Below are 23,583 nucleotides of genomic sequence, written 5' to 3' on the forward strand. Positions count from 1 at the left end.
AGTTGCAGATGTTAGCCACAAGATTTGAGAGTCTTCATATGGAGGAGGACGAGACGATTGCTGATTTTCACGCTAAACTGTGTGACATTTCAAATGAATCGTATGCACTAGGTGAACAATACTCGGAAACAAAGTTGGTAAGAAAGGCACTGCGTTCATAACGAGAAAGATTTGCTTACAGAGTTGCAGCAATCGAAGAAGTGAGGGATATCAATACGCTGAAGCTAGATGAACTCAATGGTAAACTGCAAACCCAAGAAATGAATTTTAGAGAAAATATTTGAGAAAAGAAAAAGGTGAAGAATGTGGCATTCCAGGCTGAAGCTTCCCATGGCATCTCACAAGACAAAACATTTCATGAGTATGATATTGATGTTGAAGAATCCTTAGTCAATGACTATAAATTTTTAATCAATGACTATAAATTTTTACTAAATATTTTGTACGCATCAGATTAAATCGTTTGGGTCCGAGTAGTACAACCCCTCTCGGACTCTAGACAACCCCAACTGTGTTGCCCACCATCACGTAACTTGAAATATGATGGGCATGCCCTTATAATCTTCATCATTTATAATGTTTTTTGACAATGGGTACCCTATCGTAGACTCTTGCCCGTTCATTCTTTTAATACATGGTTTTGTCTTATAATTGTTTTTATGGAAAATCAAATAAATTAGTGATGTCACTTCAAATTTCATGCCAACATGGACTCCTCTAGACAAACTTTTCACAATATGTTATGTTGCAATTATTAGAAAAACTTGATCAAATTTTATAATTAATATTTAAAAAACGGGAATCGGGGGCCAGACCGCCAGCACAAAGGCCGTACCGGATGGGTCCTTCAGAGTTGGCTGAACTTAGAAGGCAACTGGACGATTTGTTGAGTGCGTGTCTCGTGCAACCTTCCAAATCTTCTAATGGGTTGCCGGGTTTGTTCCAGAAGAAGCATGACGGTTCAATGAGAATGTGTGTAGACTATCGGACATTGAATAAGGTTATTTATAAAAATAATTAAGTACCTTATTCCTAATACGCTGAATTTTTCAATTAAATTAATTGATGAGTAAATCAGACTATTTCATATTAGTCCATTTTATTCTAATGTAATAAATTATTTAAAGTGAGAAGGATAGATGCATAACTGCTCAAATTATTATTTTATTCAGTTTTCTAGAAAACCCGAAAATCACTTTTGCATTCAGTTTAGATCTAATCTATTTAAAATGAATGGTAATTTAGGGGGTATCTGACCTCAGCCAGTTTTGAGCGATCGGACCCTAGAAAATTCAACATACCAGACTTGTTGATCTTTCATCTTCTTCCCCACATAATAAACAACGAAAATAATCACAGCAGGTGATAACAGTTTCTTGGACTTTTTTATTTTTTCTAGAGATTGAAAAAAATAAAAATAAAAAATGAATAGGTTTGCTTATATTTATACTGCAGCTCTGAAATTGTCAGTCTTCTTGATCCACCACTCCACCTACACTTGGCGTTTTCCCAATTACCTTCCGATCAGGTTAGCGCCATTACCAGAGTTAACGAAATCTTACGGAACAACACCGGGCCTTCCTTCGTCTGGAAAACAGTCGGAAAAGACACGAATACATGTTGGTGGAGGGGTGTTTTCTGCAAGTGCTTGATTTGCGTGTGGGCTTACTTATAATGATAGCTATGTTCTTCTGAAGAAGATACTATGTATAACATCTTCACAACCCTGGAGGACAAGCTTCTCCACTTGAGGTCATCCACATGGCGAATATTGATTTCAAGAAAGCAATTGAGGCAGCAAGACAAGATTCTCCACATACTACAAAGCTTAATTATTCTACACGAATACAACTTCGGTCCGATTCTTCTCTTCCATCGTTCCAGCAAAACCATCTTGCTTTGAAATCCCTTAATTAATGAGCCTCAGGTGCAGGTGGAAGATATCGAGCTTTGCAAAGTCATTGATCCTTCGAACAAGTTTTTCTACTGTTGCAAAGTGATTGCAAAATAATTATTCGACACGTTGGATTTTCAGAGTATGCTTACACAATGAGCGTCACGAAACGTCTACAGAACTGAACTAGCGAAATGCGTATTGAGCAACTCAGCTCGGCTCAGCATAACAAATGGGATCATATTCTTGATTTTCAGCCTCAAAGTCAGTCTTGTGACTACTGCGATCTACTGTCTGTTTAACTATCAACTGAAATTGCAATATCTAGGTATTCCTTTCGTGGTTCGAAATTTATGTACTGTTTTATAATTTTGAATTACTAATTTCCAACTTTATTTTTTATTCTTTATAGACACTCTCAAATACTCTCATTAAAAGGGTCACTTTGAGGTTAATTTTGCAGTTAGATAAAATGCAAAATGTACTGCGATCTACTCACTCTCCATCTGTAAGACGAATATGAGCATAACTGAATAAGATAAAATGGTACAAGTCCAAATAACTATGGTTTATTAATCCATTATTATAACCACGCATATTCATTAGCACAAATATAAGCACTCCCCTAAAAAAAAGTATCCAGAAGAAATGAATTATACATGAATTATACTGTAGCTGCAGGGCTGTAAAGAATACGCAAGTAAATGTAATCAAATATTGGGGTTATAAGTTTTCAAGTAGAAGACAACTCTAAATACTATCTTAACTTCTTTCATATTTTGATTTCATCTCAGCAGATATTGCCGCAATTTGTGCACTGAATCGAGAAATTTCCAGCTACTTCTTTGTATACGGTTTTCCACCATTTTTATCTACAACCGCATCTACTAAGATAAGAAGTTTCTTCAACTGTTTAGATTTCTTGAATTCGTCTTTTGTTTTGTTATCAAAGAGCACACGTCTGTTCCCATTCTTCCTCAGAATTTCCTAAATACATGTCAAATTAATTCAGAAACAACTTACTATACATGAATGAACAGCTCTTGTAAACATCGAGAGGACAAAAGAAATGACAAGCATTAATATGGCTTAATTGATGAATCCAACTTCACAACAAAAAAATAAAATATTTAAACATCCAGGTAGGTGGCAGCTATTTCAATACCAACATTTACATACCTTCAAGGGTTCAAGGTGATAATATTCCAAGTAATGATCAAGAGTCACATCATCGTCAAATTCATCACCACCGGTGAAAAGTACAATCATATGGTCAATAATTTTCGGACCAAAAAAAGAAGATATGAATTCCAGAATTGCTTCATCTTCTCTTGAAAAGCGATATCGGACTGTCAGGACGAGAACAATAGCATGGAAACCATCATTTGCCAAATCAACGCATCTAGCAATTTCCATTTGAAGAAATTCAGTATCACCAGAATCAATTAATCCTGGCAATTGCATGTAGCTCAGCAAGTCAGACATATTTGAAATAATAAATAACACTAACATACACACACACACACACACACATATATATACATACATAAATATATATATATATATATATATATATATATATATATATATATATATATATATATATATATATATATATATATATATATATATATATATATATATATATATATATATATATATATGCTAAATTAGATGGTTGAAATAGTCATTTGGCTTGATTCTTGCCTATTTCCCCCCAAGAAAATTCCTATTTTGATCTTATACCATTATACCCATAAACATTGATCATTTATTTCCTAATATGCGACAACATCCACCCCAATGCAGTCCAGGAGTTTGTGTTAGTTTTCTGTTGATCATACGCCTAGCTAGATCTAATGATTTTGACGAGGAATATAAGGATAGTGTTGAGTGTAGATATTACACTCAATACATTTACATTACGTGGATCTTTTGTTTAGATTTAATTATATTTGTGATTTAATTGATTGATACGAGAATTAGGTGGCCATGAAGGAAAAAATATCAAAAAGAAAGGAAAAAAGTTGCAAATAAGGAAACAAATCAAATTGGAAGAAGGAATCTCGCCACAACTTTGACAGTGTCCACCATTTCAAGCATATCTCTCTCATACGAACTCCGAATTAAGTGATTTTGGCGGCATTGGAAAGCTAATTTCAAGGGCTACAATTCTTAGTTACACAACATTCCAAAATTCGGACTCAAACATGGCACAAATCGACGAACATATTCTGATGGGGGAAAGTGGCGGAAATTGATTCCTATTAGGTTTCTACTATTTCCTTATCAAGAAAAGCCTATAAAAGCAACAAGTCTCTACACCATAAGCACGAAATTTTACACCACAAAACGCGAAGAACGAAGATCAACGAAGACTCAAGCATAGTTTTTCTTATTTCTTTTATTAATTCTATTTTGTTTATCATAAGAATTACGAATAGCTAAATCTTTTAATCTAGGATTTTGTTGGAACCCTATGTGGTGATTCGAACTTATTTTTCTAATATTATGCAAGTTTAAATTCCATGATTATTTCTTCTATTTGATCTTATTTAGGGCATGAACCTAGCTAATTTATGTTGTTATGTGTTATTGTTAGAATTGATTGACATATCGTTTTAATAATTAGAACATGGATAGAAGAGCCTTCGAGTAGTTTTCACCGGATGAGTGTGTCAATTGCATGTGGTGTCGTAGACATACAAATATCACCTTAGGTAGCCGTTTACGAGACTTGTTATTTAATGTTTTATTCATAATTGGTTTGCATAGACATTTAGTGAATCGGTTATGAATAATACACTCATAATACACGCGACAGCGGGTTATGAGTAATAGAGTGTCTTGGTTAATAATCGGGAATCATAACTTGCATGATAGAGGATTAATTGGTGATGAATTATCGCATAGGGGGAAGATAAAATCCTAGATCCGATTTTATTGATATATTCCCGTGTTTATTTGCTTTCATAATTAGTTTAATTATTTAGTCGATTAAATTTAACAACTTTGCGTAGGCTGGATAAAAACCATAATTGTTAGAATTTGGTACTTAGGATTAGATAATTTGAGTATTCCCTGAGGGATCGACATCCGACTCTCACGAGTCCACTTTTACTACTTGTTTGCGATACGTGCACTTGCGTGTTAGGTATTTAGCCCAACAAGTTTTTGGCGCCGTTGCCGGGGAATACAACTAGATTATCTATTTATTCTAATATCAAAGTTGAACAATTTTTCTTACTTCAGCCATTTAATTATTTTTTTTTTTTTTTTCCTGTTGTTTTTGTTTCATGTCTGGTTACAATGTTCGGGCACCTCTAACGGGATATGAATGGCTTCCATCTGACGAATACCTCCAAAACACCTATGATATGCCTCCGTTTTGTTCAACATGTGGTGGAAATCATTTTTCCGATCAATGTTGGGGATCACCAACAGCGACGAATTTCGACGAAATTACCAACGTAGGTTATTGGAACACTTACACCAACAACACATACGAGCAAAGCTTTCAAGACCAAGATTTGAACGAGTTTCAACATAGAGAGCCAGAATTTCATGATTTTCAAAATTATTATCCAATGCAGCAGCAGCAGACCACTGATTAACAAGTTGATTTGGTATCCCTTATTACCGAATTCATGAAGTCCACTCAAGCATCATTTCGAAACATGGAGATACAACTGGAAGAGATGACTCTCAAATTAAAATCTGAATCTCTTGAAAATATTCCAGACGAAATCGGCAATGGTTATATCAAGGAAAATTCGGGTGAAGCCTGCGGTGAGAAAAATCTTCTATGTCCGGAAAATAGTGTCGATGTGAGAGAAATAGAAATTACGAAGACACTTGTGCATGATGAATCTGAGAAGGCAATCGAGCTAAACCACGAAAATGTCTCAGAAAAAGAGAAGGAGATGGATGTAATGAATGAAGATATTCTAGTTGTGGACTCTGTGGTTGATCTAAATGTGGATTTGAAGGCATCAATGGTGGTTGATGAGAAGAATAATATTTTTGAGGTGGAGGTTATACGCAGACTGGAGATTTTTGTATACCGATTTTAGAGAGCGGGTGATGAAGATCCCATCTTGGCTTCCTACCGATTGATTACAACCAAAGAAGACTACAAGCTAAGGTGGACCGTGACATATTGCAGTGCTATCCATGCCTTGGTTTCAATTGAAGTGATAGAGCTCATGGATGGATGCGCAATCTACAAGGCTTTTGATTGGACATAACAATTTCAAGAAGCAAAGTCTGGCTGAAGACTTAAAATTTAGCGTTTCTCGGGAGGCAACCCGAGCTGTACTGTTTTTCATATTTTTCTTTAATTTTATGTTTTATTTTTATTTTCGTAGGCATGCATTCTAATTAATTTATTTGATTTCTTATTTTTAAGGTTGGAATTGCGATCGGGAGAGTCATCCGAGAGACATAGTGGGCATCTTCGCAAGAGGAAAATTAGATTTCTTTCCCACAAATTCTCACACCTCAAAGACAACGATTCCGACTAAATCAGGTGTTTTCTATCCTTAAACTTTGTGCTAATTTCGTTGAGGGCAACAAAAATTTTAAGTTTGGGGGTGAAAAAACATGTTTTTTTTGTGCTTATTTGTTTTAGTTTGCATGCATTAGGTTTTATTTATTTTTATTTATTTTTATTGCTTTTATCGTTTTTTCCGGAATAAAAAAAAAAAAAAACAAATTGCTTGAGTCGAATGCATCGATGAGTTATAATGATGAGAGATGATCAATGTTTGATGATGAGGTTGCTTTTTTTGTATGATAAGGATTAGATGTTTGTTTAGCTTTCGATTCAACGGAACTTAGAAACCAATTATTGCTAGGAATCACACTTTGTGCATTGTTTTGGTTGAATGTTTTGTATATTAAATTTGGAGTTAATTTGTGTTAGATCATGCTATGTTCGGTTTTAGACCTCACCTTAGAAAATTTATGATACGAAGTATTGAGTAGTGAGTGATTTGGGATATGATTTGGGCCTTCTTTGATCCGTTTGAGCCTTTCAAGCCGACCTTTTTATCGAAATATTCCTTAAAACCTTGATTTGAGCCTCGGAGAAAAGGTGTTCTTTCTTTTAGCCAATGTGTATAAGGTAGAATAGATGGAGATTCTTGAAAAATTAACCGTTGGAGTTCGGTTGAAATTTTTTATTCCCCCCCCCCCCCCCCCCCCCCCCCCAAAAAAAACAAAAAAAAAAAAGAGAAAGAGAAAGAAAAAGAGAAAAAAAAGAAGAAGAAAAATATATATGTGCCTATATATATATATATATATATATAAAAAGAAAAAAAAACAGAAAAGAAGAAGAGACTAGAAGGGAGAAGTAAGGACTAGTTGTTGAATTGTTTTGAAAGCTCGATCCATTGTCTTAAGAGCAAAAGTGGAGACTTTTGAACTCTTAAGAATCGAGTTTATTAGAATCCTTAGAGGTGACTTCATTGTTTCAAACGCTTATATTTCAAATTTCGGCGTATTCACCTCAATTCAAGAAGAATAACCACATATACCCATATTTCTTACCTCGAACCAAAGAGCCTAACAATTGAAAGCCAAAAAGCCCCAATGATCCCAATAGCTTAATGTTCGATATTAGTAGAGTAGAATAATTTGGTGAGTATTTGGAGTCAAACATATGCATGTAAGCATAAATTTTTTCTATCTTTAATTTACAAATATTGGATGCTGGAAGCAATTGCATGATTTGTGGTTTTTGGCTATGGTAAGTGACTAAGTGCTTTTGAATTTTGAGCTTGCGAATGCCTAAGAATTTTCATTATAATTACAAGTTCTGAAAACGTGAAGTTGGTCATTAATCTATGTCATGAGATGCGGTAGTTGAGTTTTTTGCTTACGATTTGATTTTGCTTGAGGACAAGCAAAAGTTCAAGTTTGGGGGTGTGTTGAGTGTAGAATTACACTCAATACATTTACTTTACGTGGATCTTTTGTTTAGATTTAATTATATTTGTGCTTTAATTGATTGATTTTGTGTTTTATAGGTGAAAAACGAGAATTAGGTGGCCATGAAGGAAAAAATATCAAAAAGAAAGGAAAAAAGTTGCAAATAAGGAAACAAATCAAATTGGAAGAAGGAATCTCGCCACAGTTTTGACAGTGTCCACCATTTCAAGCATATCTCTCTCATACGAACTCCGAATTAGGTGATTTTGGCGGCATTGGAAAGCTAATTTCAAGGGCTACAATTATTATTTACACAACATTCCAAAATTCGGACTCCAACATGGCACAAATCGACGAACACATTCTGTTGGGGGAAAGTGGCGGAAATTGATTCCTATTAGGTTTCTACTATTTCCTTATCAAGAAAAGCCTATAAAAGCAACAAGTCTCTACACCATAAGCACGAAATTTTACACCACAAAACGCGAAGAACGAAGATCAATGAAGACTCAAGCATAGTTTTTCTTATTTCTTTTATTAATTCTATTTTGTTTATCGTAAGAATTACGAATAGCTAAATCTTTTAATCTAGGATTTTGTTGGAACCCTATGTGGTGATTCGAACTTATTTTTCTAATATTATGCAAGTTTAAATTCCATGATTATTTCTTCTATTTGATCTTATTTAGGGCATGAACCTAGCTAATTTATGTTGTTATGTGTTATTGTTAGAATTGATTGACATATCGTTTTAATAATTAGAACAGGGATAGAAGAGCCTTCGAGTAGTTTTCACCGGATGAGTGTGTCAATTGCATGTGGTGTCGTAGACATACAGATATCACCTTAGGTAGCCGTTTACGAGACTTGTTATTTAATGCTTTATTCATAATTGGTTTGCATAGACATATAGTGAATCGGTTATGAATAATAGACTCATAATACACGCGACAGCGGGTTATGAGTAATTGAGTGTCTTGGGTTAATAATCGGAAATCGTAACTTGCATGATAGAGGATTAATTGGTGATGAATTATCGCATAGGGGGAAGATAAAATCCTAGATCCGTTTTTATTGATATATTCCCGTGTTTATTTGCTTTCATAACTAGTTTAATTATTTAGTTGATTAAATTTAACAACTTTATGTAGGCTGGATAAAAATCATAATTGTTAGAATTTTGTACTTAGGATTAGATCATTTGAGTATTCCCTGTGGGATCGACATCCGACTCTCACGAGTCCACTTTTACTACTTGTTTGCGATACGTGCACTTGCGTGTTAGGTATTTTGCCCAACAGATAGAAAGTACTAAAGCTACAAATAGAAATTAGTAATAACATGTACGTGTACCTGGAGTATCAATCACATTCAGAGTTTGGCCATTTTCTAGTTTAATTTGCTCAGAAGTAGAAAAGTTGGGAGCAAGCCCAGACATTGACTTGAATAACTTTCTTCCAATGATGCTATTTCCTGTTGCAATTTTCCCATTACCTGTTTTTCCAACTAATAATATAGTTTTAACCTCACTTGGAGGTGCAGGGGACTTAATTTGAACCCCAACATGGACAAAGAAATACACAGACATACATAAGTTTAAAAGTAAATGCCGGAAATGGTTTTTAAAGCATATATATACTCTTATTAATAACAGATAATAAAGCGCATGGGCTTACTACTATTTGATGTCGTTGCTGCCTCTGTTTCTCGTTCTCCTTTCGATGAGCAGTCTCTAATAACTCCAATCTCATCTTATACATTTCATCATTTGATTTCACTTGAGCGGAAAGTGTCATAATTTCTGCCTTGAGTCGAGCATTTACCTGCTCTGCTATTTGTTGTGCGAGCTTATCAGAGCTCTCTTTTAGCTTCAAATTAACCTACATAAAAAAACAGATGCATGCGAGTTTATGATGAATTATGCACAAATTAATGTATGATATCGCAAATCATTACCGTCTCGGTTATTCTCTTAAGCTGTTCTTCATATGACTTGTGTAGCTCCTCCTTCAATTTAAATTTCTCCTCTTCGGAATTAACTTTAACGGCTGGAGCATCATAAAAAAATTCGCTTGTTGCTCCTCCCTACAGTTGATGATTAACTTACGCAGTGTAACAAATTTCTACAGAACTAAAAAAGGAAAAAAAAAAAAAAGAAAAAAAAAAAAAAAGAAAAGAAAAGAAAAACAAGGTGAACAATGAAAGCACTTACCTTCAACTCAACAAATCGCGGACTCATATACGGTTCTCCACCATTTTTATTTACAACTGCTTGTACTAAGGCAAGAAGTTGCTTCCCTTGTTCAAAATTTTGAGGTTCATCTTTTATTTTATTATTAAAGAGAACGTGCCGGTTCCCACACACTCTCAGAGTTTCCTATGTCAAAATACACAAACAACTAACTAATTACGAATTATGAACAATATTCCTGGAAAATCAAGAGAAAATAAATGACAAAAATCATGGTTTAATTCATAAAATCCATGTTCATATGGAACAAATGGAAGACTTAAACATGTAACTACATCAAGATCTTCATAGCAAAATGGTATGACCTGGGCAATAGCTCAGCGGCGGACGTGGACTTGATAATATGTTCCGATAAATAAATTAAATATTAAGAGACTTAAATGAACAACAATGAGATTTGTACCTTATAGTGTTGGGGGCAATTGCGACCAAAATAATCATCAAGAGTATCATCATCTTCAAGATCATCACCACCAGTGAAAACTACAATCATGTAGTCAGTAATTTTAGGGCCAAAAAATGACCGCAACATCAACACACCAGCTTCTTCGTCTTCTTTTGAAATGCGAGTTTTAATTGATGCCACGAGAAGAATAGCATGGATACCATCCTTTGTCAAATTGATGCATTTAGCAATTTCCTTTCCAATAAATTGAGGTTCAGCCGAACAATCAAACAATCCTGGCAATTGCATTTGGTTCATCAAGTCACACGTATTTACACTTATCTGCAAAAATATTCTAAAGTAGCGCCAACATGCATATATATCTGCAAAAATATTCTAAAGTAGCGCCAACATACATATATGTACCTGGGGTATCAACCACAACAAGATTCTGCCCATTTTCCAGTAAAGTTGTTGTATGCATCTCGCAAGTGTTGGTAACACGAGTAGAGCTGGACATTGACTTGAATGCCTTTCTTCGAAGAACACTATTCCCTGTTGCGCTTTTCCCATTACCTATTTTTCCGATCAATACTATAGTTTTAGCCACATCACTTGAAGGTGATGCCATTCAATTAAGTCAACTTATCTTCAAAAAGATCAACAACCGTATATCGAGTGTGAAAGAATCAGAATTAGATAACTGCCATGCATTATCGGATCATTATGAAAGAAAAGTGATGAATTTCTTAGAGAGATTACAAGGAGAAACCAAAGTAAAGAGAAGAAAATGGAGATGTATTTGTATATGCAGCTGAAAAATACAATAGCAGGATATTTTCCTCAACCATTAAGAATGATTCCATTAGCATCAAATGTGGTAATGCTATAGACTTCTTGTAGGCATTTTGTATTTAGAAAAATAAAATAAAAAAACAATTGACTTGATCTAAATTAAAAAAGAAAGACCTAGGCAATTGACTTGATCTTAAAATAAAAAACAATTGACTTCTTCGTCCTATCTTCATCTCTCTCTCTTTGCTAACACCCAAATTAGAAATAAACACTTATTGTTAACTTAACTTATAATTACCAAGATTTAGTTAGATGGGATAGGACTCTAGAAAAAATACGGGAATAATTAGCCCGGTCCAATTACATTAGATAGACGAACTAGCAGCAAGCCTAATTTTTTTGCTGGGCTAGGTGAACATTAGTTACTATCAGGCATGAATTCCAATTTTGGGGTGCAAGTTGGAACATAAATTCCAATTTCCACTGGTTTCGATCCGAAAAGTTTCGATTTTGGAACAACTTATTATTTCATTCCGACTTTTGAAATTCCGATTTCCGAATTTTTTCAATTTTTTTGAATTGAAATTGGAATCATATAAAAATTAATTGGAATTCCCGATTTCCGATCCGATTTAATTTCGGAAATGAGTTCCGAAAAATTCCGATTTTTTTTTTCCAGAAAGTACACCTATAAATAATATAAATTATATAATACTTACTTTAGGTTTTTTTTTTAATCAAACATTGATTTGATTTAAGTTTTGTTTTAGAATTTTGACATATTGATTGTTGTTATAAGTTTTTTTGGATTATGATGTGGTTTATTATTTATTTATTTTTTTTAACTGAAATTTAGTAGTTATTACTTTAACTTTATCGACGTGAATATTCTTATTTTTTGAAAATTATTAAAATTCCAGAAAATTTCCGCTAAGTTTTAAAATTTTGTAATTTATGTGATTTTCGAAAAATTTCCGTAATTCCGAAATTTCCGGGCCTTTTGTAATTGGAATCAATTTTTAGATTAGGAAAATTTTGTACTTCTAATTTTTTTGAATATTTTCAAAAAATGCTAATTTCGATCGGATCCATCCGACTTTCACTCCTACTAACCTTAATCCCCCAAACCCCAACCCTCCCCCCACCAAATTGAAAAGACCTTTTTGAGCTGTAGCTGATTAGCTTCTGCCTCCCTGCATACAAATAACACGATACAGAATTAGCAAGTTTTATTTGTGAACTTGGACTTTTAATTAATCTGTCTTGTCTTGTGTGTGTGATGGATATTTAATATTTAATATTGATATTCATATACCACCAGTTGTTTCTCCATCAACCCATTGTTTTGTTCTCACAAATATTTATTCTACTATTAATTAATATATATTTGTTTATTTTAATGAGTCAATCAAATAAATGGACAGTGTCTTCTTCTGTCATCATAATTAAAAACTGCAACAAGTGTGTGTTGAAGTACTCGAAGAAGAATCTTTATGCTAATTGGTGGGCCCTCTCTTTAATCCGGTTAATTGCTGTCAATTCTTACAAGTAAACTGCAAAAAGTACTCCTGTGTAATCTCCGTCCATGTGATAAATAAATTAACACAAAGATTACTAACCTTTCTGAATATGCTTTCCATGATTTGGTGATCTTCTGTTCGAACAAAGATCACTAACCTTTCTGAATTCCATTCAACAACTAGTTGAAATTGATTCTGTTAGGTTTTGATTGGTTTTGTAACTTAGGTTGGTTTTCTTTTTGGTTGAAATGTATTCAATCCAACTCTTTTTGGGTAAATTACAAACACCTCCTCAGGTATGGTTAAATTACAAAAATCCCTCTCTTGTTTGGATAATTACATCTACCCCCTCAACTATGATTTTTTTCTTACACCTCCACCCTTATTGTGCCAAATTCAATATAATCATCTAGATTTCGTGGAATGTGCTCTAGTTTGTATTCGTTTTGTGTAAAAATACAGTTTCCGATGCACTACAAACTGATATACACAAGCTAAAAATCACATATTATGATCATCTTACTTCATAATGTAGAGTTTAAATGGTATAAAACGGGTACAAAAGTGATAATATTTCATATAATCTCGAAGATTCCACTAAATTTGAAGAGATGAGGGGGTGGTTGTAATTATCCAAACAAGAGGGGTGTTTCTGTAATTTGACCATACCTAGGGGGGGTGTTTGTAATTTACCCAAAATAAATTTCATTTGTGGTTCATGATATAAGGTTTGCGCTATGCTATACCCGACCGGCGTATAGATTCGTACATATTTTACTTCTGCTATTCATGTGGGTGAAGAAGCAGCAACTAATAAGGTTGAACAAATTAAATAGAATTCAACTATGAACAAAGTGTTGAAAATAAAAACGAGTTTCGAGATGCGATGGATTTGAAAGGGGCTGGAGAAGATTCGATGAATTATTTCTTCGCCTTTAAGTTTTGGCACGAGTAGTAGACTACAAGAAAACAGGGCTTCACTGACGGAAATTTAGTGACAGGAACGACTGTCACTATTTACTGACACATTGCCGACAGCTTACTGTCTCCGACAGTTAAAAAACTGTTGGAGACAGTAATTTAGCAACGAATACGGGTAATATTAATTAAAATATTTTTGAAGAAAAAAAAAAAGTCAATTAACAGTTAAATTACTGTCTCTGACAGTTAAATAACTGGCGGAGACAGTAATTTAGCAGCCAAGACAGTAATATTAATTAAAATATTTTTTTAAGCAAAAACAAAATTACAAAAAAAAAAAAAAAAAGAGTCAACGCCGGAGACCCAGCGGTCAACGACAGTTAACCGGCCGGAAAAAAATTTCAGGGAAAAAGAATTTTCAAAAAAAAAACAAAAAAAAATTCAACGGCGGTCTCCGGTGGTGGCGGGTCAAAATTGGGTTCAAAATTGAAATTAAGGTTAAAATTGATTAATTGATGAAATTGGGCTAAATTGGGGTGTAAATCATGAAATTGGAGTTGAATTGGGTTTCAATGAATTGGGGGTAATGTTCGTATATATAAAATGATTTTCCTTATTTGCTAATAAATTTGAATGAGGTGGATTTATTTGAAAGACAAAAAAGTTGGATGTGCCTCTTTTAATTAAGAGTAAAAAGCAGTTTGCCCCCTAAACTATGGGCCGATTTGCACTTTACCCCCCAAACAAAAAAAATTTGCACGTTTTTACCTAAACTCGTTAATTCGTTGCACGGTGCCCCCTAAACTCAATTTTCCGGCAATTTTGACCGGAATGTTATATCATGTGCGATGCACGTGTGATTTGCGGGGGTAAATTTGTCTATTCACTAAAATTCTATATATTAAATATAAATTAACCATTAAAAAACAAAAAAAACAAAAAAAAAAAAAAGAAAGAAAAGAAAAAGAAAATTGTGATCTTCTTCCCCAACAACCTCCCAGACCCATTTCCATGCCAAAAGAACAGAGAGCAACGAACGGAGCAATTAAACCTCATCTCCATCCATAAAAATATTTTCAATCAATTCTACATAGAATAAATTTTTTTACAGAAATTGATTCTCATTCCTAATTTACTTATTCCTTCTTCGATTCCGCCGAGGGTGTCTTCGAACATCTCGTCAATCAAAATAATCTAGACTCCAAATTTTACTCATTCCTTCTTCGATTCCGCCGCCGCCGTTTTGACGGGCTCCTTCCCCGGCTTCACATCCCCATTAGCCTCGTCTGCCGGCGCCGAAATGGAGTCGTTTCGCAACGGGATGGTGGGAGGTTGTGGGCTGGGGTTTGGGCGATAGGTCTCGTTGTCGGAGTTGGGTCCTGGGTTGCTTTGGTAGAATTGATTAGGGAAATTCCGACGGCGGAAGGAGTGGGAATTGGAGGCCGCGCAGAGGAGGAATTTGGGCTAAGCAAGATGAGAACAAGAATAATTTTTTTTTACAGAAGTTGAGAATTAGAGAGAGAGAGAGAGAGAGAGATTTGGCAGATTAAAAAAATGAAAAATGAAAAATGAAAAGAAGAGATAAAAAAGAAAAAGGACAAATTAAACTTTTAGTCAAGATGCGAGTGAATAGACAAATTTAACCCTATCAATTTCACATGTGGCGCGCGTGCACAGATTTCCGGTGAATTTTGCCGGAATATACCACTTTTTGGGCACCGTGCAACAAAAACTCGAGTTTAGGTAAAAACGTGCAAAAAAAAACTGTTTGGGGGGCAAAGCGCAAAATGGGTCATAGTTTAGGGGGCAAACTGCTTTTTACTCTTTAATTAAGTGTCATTTGTCAAAGGCCTTTTGTAATTTATCCGGATCAGATATGTTCCGTAAAACTAATTTCCAACATATGAAATATTTAATATTCCTCAAACTAAACGACATTGGCAAACATACAAAATATATCTGAAATTACATTTTCTTAATGAATATATAAATAATAAAATCACACATGATTCATGATGCACGCAAACATCTTTATTTAGTACAGGAATCGACCCATTGTTCAATCAAGACGAGTACATAGGCTGCAGGGGAAAGGGCGGAATGCTTTGCTCGTTTCTGAAAAAGTTTGACGGGTCAACTTTAGTCTTGACACGAACTAATCGTTCGAAATTGTTCTTGAAGTATTTCATCCCCCAAACCTTAGCCTCGTCGTAGCTTCCAATAATATTTCCCGATGAGTAGTTATTGACCCCTAAATCAAGATCCCTGTAATTGAAATAAGCCCCTCTAGGAGATTTCGACACATACGCGGCCATGTAACCGTATATTCTCCTCATCCAATTTAAGTGCTTTTCCGCTTCTTCGTTTCCGGGCGAATCCCAACTCAACCCATAATCGATCATGAAAATGTTACCTGTTCGATGTGGGAACGGAGTTTCCGATTCCGAAAAACTATTAATTGCACCTCCATATGGACTAAACTGAATTTCAGCCATATTTTCATCTTCTTCATGTAGGAATCTCCATATCCCGATTAGCCCGTCTACCGGAATTGGTTCTGTCACATAGTCTGATTTGCCCTTGAAATATACTGTAAAAGGAGTGGTTCTATTCAGCAGAACGTTGAGGGGCTGGTTTGGTATGTAAGCGAAAAAGAGTACGGATTGTATCCAGCTCATTTTAGTACAATCTTTCTCCACCAAACCCAGCTCTGGAAATTTCACTTTCATTATCGGCATAAGATCTTCAACTCCACCCAAGTACAAGGTAGTGAAAGAAGCTATTACTGTCCTCTTTCCGGTGGTCAGAGATCGAACACTTCTCAAGAAAACCCTCATCAAGAGATTTTCGTCCACCTTGTCCGCAATGTACTGCCACCTGCATGGTTGTTAAATCGTAAATCGAATCGCAAATCGTAAGATATTTAATTCTTTCAAAGATAATATTGATAATAATGATATGTAATAATTCTTTCAAAGATAATATTGATAATAATTATATGTAAATATTATAAAAAAAATATTTAGTGTAATAATCAAAGTATGTGTCTTAAAATTAATCAAGTCAAACTTTAAAAGTTTTAATGTTGACCCGTTAAAATTGAAATCCAGTAGATGTCTTTTTTATTTTAACAAAATTTTCAACACAATAAAATCAAAAATTTATAACATCTATATTAATTCCCATATTACAAATAGTATTAATATTAAAACTTTCCATGATTCACATATATATATATATATATATATATATATATATATATATATATATATATATATATATATATATATATATATATATATATATATATATATATTGAAATTAAATATTAAAAAAAAAATACATATCCAATGCAAGCTCACTTATTTTATTAAAATTGGTGGCATGTAGAAATCCAAGTAAAAAAAATACAAATACCTTATGAGGACTAATTAAAATAAAAATTATAATAATTTTGAAAAAAATAGAATATTATTCGAATTAATTTCCCTATTTTAACTATAAACGACGAGGAGTAGAATCAAAATAGGTGATTTTCTTTGAATACTTGTTTTAATAGCAGTTTTAGGGGGAGAAATTAACACACAAGCGTATTACACTAATATATTTTTTATTAGAATTTTATTATAAAAAATATAGTCAAAACTTAATTGTAAATTTGTGGTGGGAATATAATCGAATGGAAATCGTAAGATTTTAAAAAGCACGCCGCACCTGTGTACTAATTGTGTGGCGTTTTGTTCGTACGTTTTGGTGACGTTGAAAACGGTGACAGTTTCGGGGACGGTGATTAGGTTGACCTTAAACGCGATAACAATCCCAAAGCTAGTACCTCCGCCGCCTCTAATGGCCCAGAAAAGATCCTCCCCCATTGACCGCCGGTCCAAGATTTGACCGTCCACATTCATTATCCTGGCGTCGGTGATGTGATCGGCGGCGATGGAGTGCCTGCGGGACATCATGCCGTATCCGCCACCGCTGAGGTGGCCGCCAATGCCGACGGTGGGGCAAACGCCGGCGGTGAATGCGAGGGTCCCGCTCTTCTGGGCGAGTGTGTGGTAGAGCTGACCGAGGGTGGCGCCCACTTCAACCCATGCCGTTTTTTGTTCGGCGTCGATCGAAATCTGACGAAGGTTTCTCATGTCGACCACGACAAAGGGGTTATCTCGGGAAGTGTGAGAAAGTCCTTCGTAGTCGTGGCCGCCGCTTCGAACACGGATCTGGATTCGGAGTTTCTTGGAGCAGTAAATAGCTGATTGGATTTGGTAGTCGTAGAAAGGTGTGAAAATTATGAGAGGCTTATTATATGGAGAGGTTGAACCCGGTCTGAGGTTTTGAGCTATTAGAAGGGATGCGTATGAATTATTACTGGGGGTGTAAATGAGATCATCGGTTGCTGAATTCGAGCTTTCTAATTGGACGGTCAGACATTCAATAAAATCACCACTTGAAGATGATCCAATAATAAACCTTAAAAGGTTTGTGATACATAGGAATATTAATATAATATTATTATTACTATAACCCATTTCTTGGTTTCTCTTTTTTTTAGATGTATGCTGCAATTTAGGTGTTCCGATCCCAAGTGATGATGAGACTATTATATGCCTAGGTGAGGGGTGAATTCGACTTTCTTAATGAATATATATAAATAATAAAATCACATGATTCACGATGCATGCAAACATCATTATTTAGTACTGGAATCGACCCATTGTTCAATCAAGACGAGTACATATATAGGCTGCAGAGGAAAGGGTGGAATGCTTTGCTCGTTTCGGAAAAAGTTTGACGGATCAACTTTATATGCCTAGGTGAGGGGTGAATTCGACTTTTCAAAATTTCCATATTTGAAAACTCTTTTTGTTAATTTGAATATCAAGAAAATGATTTCTAAAAAAGTTATGATCACATGGGCAAAATTGAAAATGTGATGATGACACATAATTTTGGTGAAATGTTCCGGCCTTCCACACCCTCCAACTTTTATTTGTACCAAAAAAAGGTAAAATTCCTCGCCCCCAGGGCCCCATCCCTTGGTCGGACAAGTATTTGATGGAGGAATGTAAATCATGGTAACTCAACTGCTCGTTAAGGTAACGGACCCGGACCTGGTGCCCACAAGGAACCAATCCTCATTGGAGTTGAAATTCCCACACTGCGGCTGCCAGGATTCGATCCTAGGACCTTGTACCAACTTACCACATCCGGAACTAGTTGAGCTACACCCATGCGGGCCCCTCCAACTTTTATTAAATTCCACTTAGGTGGTGCTTGCAAATGCTTTTTGAAAGTGATTATGAGTTTTTTTGTGCTCATAATCTGTTTTTAGGTATTTGCAAGATCAACTTTTACTTTTGTTTCTCTTAACATAATTTGTTTAAAGCTATTTTTTTTAAAGCACATTTAATCCTGTTTTTTCTATTTAAGTTCATTTTTCGAAATATTTGCAAACACCCCCAACTTTTAGAAATAAACACTTAAAACTGACTTAACTCACAATCACTAACTTATGCTTTCAAATAATCATTTGCAAACACGATCTTAATATTGTGCAATTCATAAATTAAAACTTGTAAAATCCACTACTACTATGTTTTGCCCTTCCCTTGAAAATCTTTCTAACATGTGTACAGTTTGAGGCAAAAATTTGGTGTTCATCTAGGCAATTGAATGAGTAAAATTCAATTTGGGCATCTTTATAGGTATATGTCAAACTTTATTGATTGTAGTTGTTTGATTGCCGATACGACTATGTATTTGATTTTATTCGCAGCGTACTCATAGTTGTTTACATTAATATTTATTTAAAGTTGAATGTATAGACAACCAGTAAATCATAGGCAACTAACTTTAATTTATTATGTATTTTGATTGTAGTGGCACTTCATTCATATTTGTTTGTACCAATTCAATCAAGGCATTTCGCTCAATAAAGTCCAATTTTTACATCTCTATTTTGGTTGAATAAAAGTTCAAGGATGTTATCCCTCTTTAACCCTTTGTTTAATGGGCAAATAACAAATAGGTGCATGACAAGGACACTTAATTAAAAGAGGGACATCCAACTTTTTTATCTTTCAAATAAATCCAGTCCATTCAAACTTATTTGCAAATAAGGAAAATCCCTTTATATATACCAAAATTACCCCCAATTTATTGAAACCCATTTCAATTCCAATTTCATGATTTACACCCCAATTTAGCCCAATTTCATCAATTAACCAATTTTAACCCTAATTTCAATTTTGACCCGCCACCACCGGAGACCGCTGGTCGCCGCCGTTGACCGCCGGTCTCCGGCGTTGACTTTTTTTTCTCCGACAGTTAAATAAATGCCGGAGACAGTAATTTAGCAGCCAAGACAGTAATATTAATTAAGAAAAAACAAAATTATAAAAAAAAAAAAAAAAAAGTCAACGCCGGTCAACGACAGCGACCGGCGGTCTCCGGTGGTGGCGGGTCAAAATTGAAATTATGGTTAAAATTTGTTAATTGATGAAATTAGGCTAAATTGGGGTGTAAATTATGAAATTGAAGTTGAATTGGGTTTCAATGAATTGGGGATAATTTTGGTATATATATAAAAGGATTTTCTTTATTTGTAAATAAGTTTAAATAAGCTGAATTTATTTAAAAGACAAAAAAGCTTGATATCCCTCTTTTAATTAAGTGCCCTTGTTATGGGCCTATTTGCCATTTACTCTTCTAAAAAGATTATGATCAAATGTGGAAAATTGAAAATGTGATGAAACTATAAATCACACAAAAATATTGGTGAAATGGTCCAGCCTTCCACACCCACCAACTTTTATTAAATTCCACTTAATATTCATGTGCAATTCATAAATTAAAAATTGTAAAATCCATTACTACTATGTTTTGCCCTTCCTTTGCGTATCTTCCCAGATTGAAGGCTGGACATATGAATGTCCGTTTCTTCCAATATTGAATTCACTAAGTACACTTATTCCAACAAAATATATAGTTTGTACACTCTCAACTCATGCTGCCAAATTCATATCTCCAGTATATTGGGTGGAGTTTAATATCTCGAAACATTAAAATCATATCTCGACCCGACCACTCACTAGTGTCAATTCATATCTCGAAACATTAAAATCACATGTACACAAGGTTGTAAGAAGTGGTAATCCGGTCGAAGACGGTCAGACACCGACTCACGATTAATCAGTGCGACGGTGATTAATCGGTGATATATCGAAAATAAATCGGTTTTTAAAATTTAATATAATAATATATTTCTAGATATTATTTATAAATACTCAAAACATATATAAAAAGATATTTAAATATAGTTATATCTCCATCATGTATATATCATAATAACATAATAAAATTTTAATTAATATCTCCATCATGTATATATCATAATAACATAATAAAATTTTAATAATCATAAGATCTTAATACATAAATATCCTTATTAAATATAAATAATAAGACATTTTTTTAAAATTTACATTTATTCTTGAACATTACTGTCATACACCATTACTTCTTTAACAATAACAGTTAACATAAATAAAATAAAACATAAACTCATATTTTTTTATTAAAATCCCAACTTTTACTTTGAATTATAAAAAAATAAAATAAAAAAAAAAACCGATTTTGACCGATTTTTTGCACCGAGTTTGACCCGCCTTAAAGGTTTGACCGCCTCAGACCACCTAAAACCACCTAACAGGCAAAAAACTGATTTTTCAAACATTTACACTAAAATCGTAAAGGTTTGGGACCGCCTCCGCCTCGGAGACCGATTAATCGGCCGCCTCGAACGATTTTTAGAACAATGCATGTACATATTGGGTGGACTAAACCCATGCATCCACCGGTAGTACTTATGCCATTTAACCTTAACTCTTGAACTCTATTGAAGATATTAATATTAAATGATATATTTCAATAACAGTTTAATTTTTTGGTCAAGATAGTCATTCAACATGGTATCAACCGCCGACGGACATTTAGAGTTTGAGATTAGGAAAGAAATATTTTTTTGCGCATAAGGTTTTTTTTCTCATAGGATGTAATATATTTTTTTTTCTTCAATGAATTGGGTGTCTCCTTTTCTATTTACGCTGTTTGTAGTATTAGAATTTTAAAAAAATCTTGAAAATCTTTCTTACATGTGTACAGTTCTGAGGCAAAAATTTGGTGTTCATATAGGCATTAAAATTCAATTTGGGCATCTTTATATTGTTTTTAGGTATATGTCAAACTTTATTGATTGCCGATACAACTATGTATTTGATTTTATTCGCAGCGTATTCATAGTCGTACTTAGGGGTGGAAATCGGACGGATCGGATCGGATATGACCCTTTCGGAAAATTTCCGATTTTTTTCGGAATTGAAATATGGGTTCCGATTCCGATTCCGATTTTTTCGGAATTCAGGATCTGATTCCGATTCCGATTTTTTCGGAAATTTCGGAAAATCGGAAATTTTCGGAAATTTTGTTCCAAGAAGTTTTTTATTATAGTCAGTAAAATCAAAGCAAAAGTAGAAAACAATGTTGAAATATTTTCACAATCAAAAGGTTTCATAAATCGAATCAAAAGTTATAAATCAAACGTGTAACAAAAATAACAAAAAGCAGACAAAAAGAATAAAATAAATTTGAAGAAACAAGACCTAGAAACGAGAACAAAATCCATGCCAAATAAAACTTCATATTTCACCATCTTTCTTCCGTGAACAATACCTTCAGCAAAAGTTCTGTGTATTTTAAGAAGAGATCTTGGGCAAAGATTAAAGATTTATTTTTGAAGAAAAAAAGGGGCAAAGATTAAAGATTTAATTTTGAAGAAAAAAGGGGAGAAAGATGCAGAAAGTAAAGAAAGGGAAGCAGCGGCGGATGAAAATGAAGTTGTGGGTTATCTTGAATAAAATAATTGAATCTTAAAAAAATAAAAGAAAAAGAAAAAAAGAAAAAGAAAAAGAAGGAAAAGGTTATGAAGCGTATAGTCACTTGCAAGACAGTCAACGTGTATATTAATATATTTATATATAATAATTAATAAATATTCGGAAAACATTGGAAAACTATTGGAAATAATCGGAAATAATCGGAAATATTTCGGAGAAAATCGGAACTACTTTCGGATCGGAATTCGGAAATTCCAAAATTTTGATATGTATTTCCGATTCCGATCCGATTTTTTTCGGAATTTTCGGAATTCGGAATTTCGGAATTCGGAATTGAGAAAATCGTTCCAAAATCGGAATTCTTCGGATCGGATTCGGCGGAAATCGGAAATTTTGTTCCGATTTCCACCCCTAGTCGTACTCGTTTACATTAATATTTATTTAAAGTTGAATGTATAGACAACCAGTAAATCATAGGCAACTAACTTTAATTTATTGTGTGTATTTGATTGTTGTGGTACTTCATTCATATTTGTTTGTAGCAATTCAATCAAGGCATTTGGCTCCATAAAATCCAATTACTACATCTCTATTTTGGTTGAATAAAATTCAACTTGGACATCTCTATTTTCTTCATATTTGTGTATTCATAGTCATTTGGACACATGTCAAACATTAAGAGGTTGTTTGGCTAAATTTATAAGATATTTAAAAGCTTATAAGCTCTTCCAAAGTATTTGGTAATTTTGTAAAAAAAAATTAATTTTTAAAGTAATAAGCTGTTGGAGAGGCAAATAAGATTTTTTTTAATCGGACACTTTACAAATATGTCCATCAATGGGTATTTATTCATAAAGAGGTCCAGACAATAAATTCTTTTACATAAAAGTCCACACATGGTCCAGAGGTTTGTAAAAGACTAAAATAGCCCCTCATACTTTAATATGCTCCAATTTCATCATTTAATTTAATCTAACCTCAATTTGACCCCA

At 34.0% G+C, this 23,583-nt stretch overlaps 2 protein-coding genes across 2 annotated transcripts; both read right to left on the reverse strand.

The window, feature by feature from the left end:
• Positions 1-2,438: 2,438 nt before the first annotated feature.
• Positions 2,439-11,336, reverse strand: LOC105968191 (immune-associated nucleotide-binding protein 9). The gene is made up of 9 exons (XM_012992813.2): positions 11,224-11,336; positions 10,888-11,110; positions 10,480-10,757; positions 10,038-10,202; positions 9,782-9,910; positions 9,502-9,705; positions 9,179-9,371; positions 3,074-3,345; positions 2,439-2,881 (listed from the first exon to the last, which is right to left on the reverse strand). Exons 2-9 carry the CDS (start codon positions 11,090-11,092, stop codon positions 2,732-2,734), a joined length of 1,596 nt encoding a protein of 531 aa, XP_012848267.2. The 5' UTR covers positions 11,093-11,110; positions 11,224-11,336; the 3' UTR covers positions 2,439-2,731.
• A 4,254-nt stretch (positions 11,337-15,590) lies between these two features.
• On the reverse strand, positions 15,591-18,250 carry LOC105968197 (berberine bridge enzyme-like 18). The gene is made up of 2 exons (XM_012992818.2): positions 17,412-18,250; positions 15,591-16,574 (listed from the first exon to the last, which is right to left on the reverse strand). The coding sequence occupies exons 1-2, from the start codon at positions 18,224-18,226 to the stop codon at positions 15,761-15,763; spliced, it is 1,629 nt and encodes a 542-aa protein (XP_012848272.1). The 5' UTR covers positions 18,227-18,250; the 3' UTR covers positions 15,591-15,760.
• Positions 18,251-23,583: the final 5,333 nt, after the last annotated feature.

Source organism: Erythranthe guttata, chromosome 5 (assembly GCF_056151865.1).
Source record: "Erythranthe guttata isolate IM_541 chromosome 5, IM_541, whole genome shotgun sequence".
Lineage (NCBI taxonomy): Eukaryota > Viridiplantae > Streptophyta > Magnoliopsida > Lamiales > Phrymaceae > Erythranthe > Erythranthe guttata.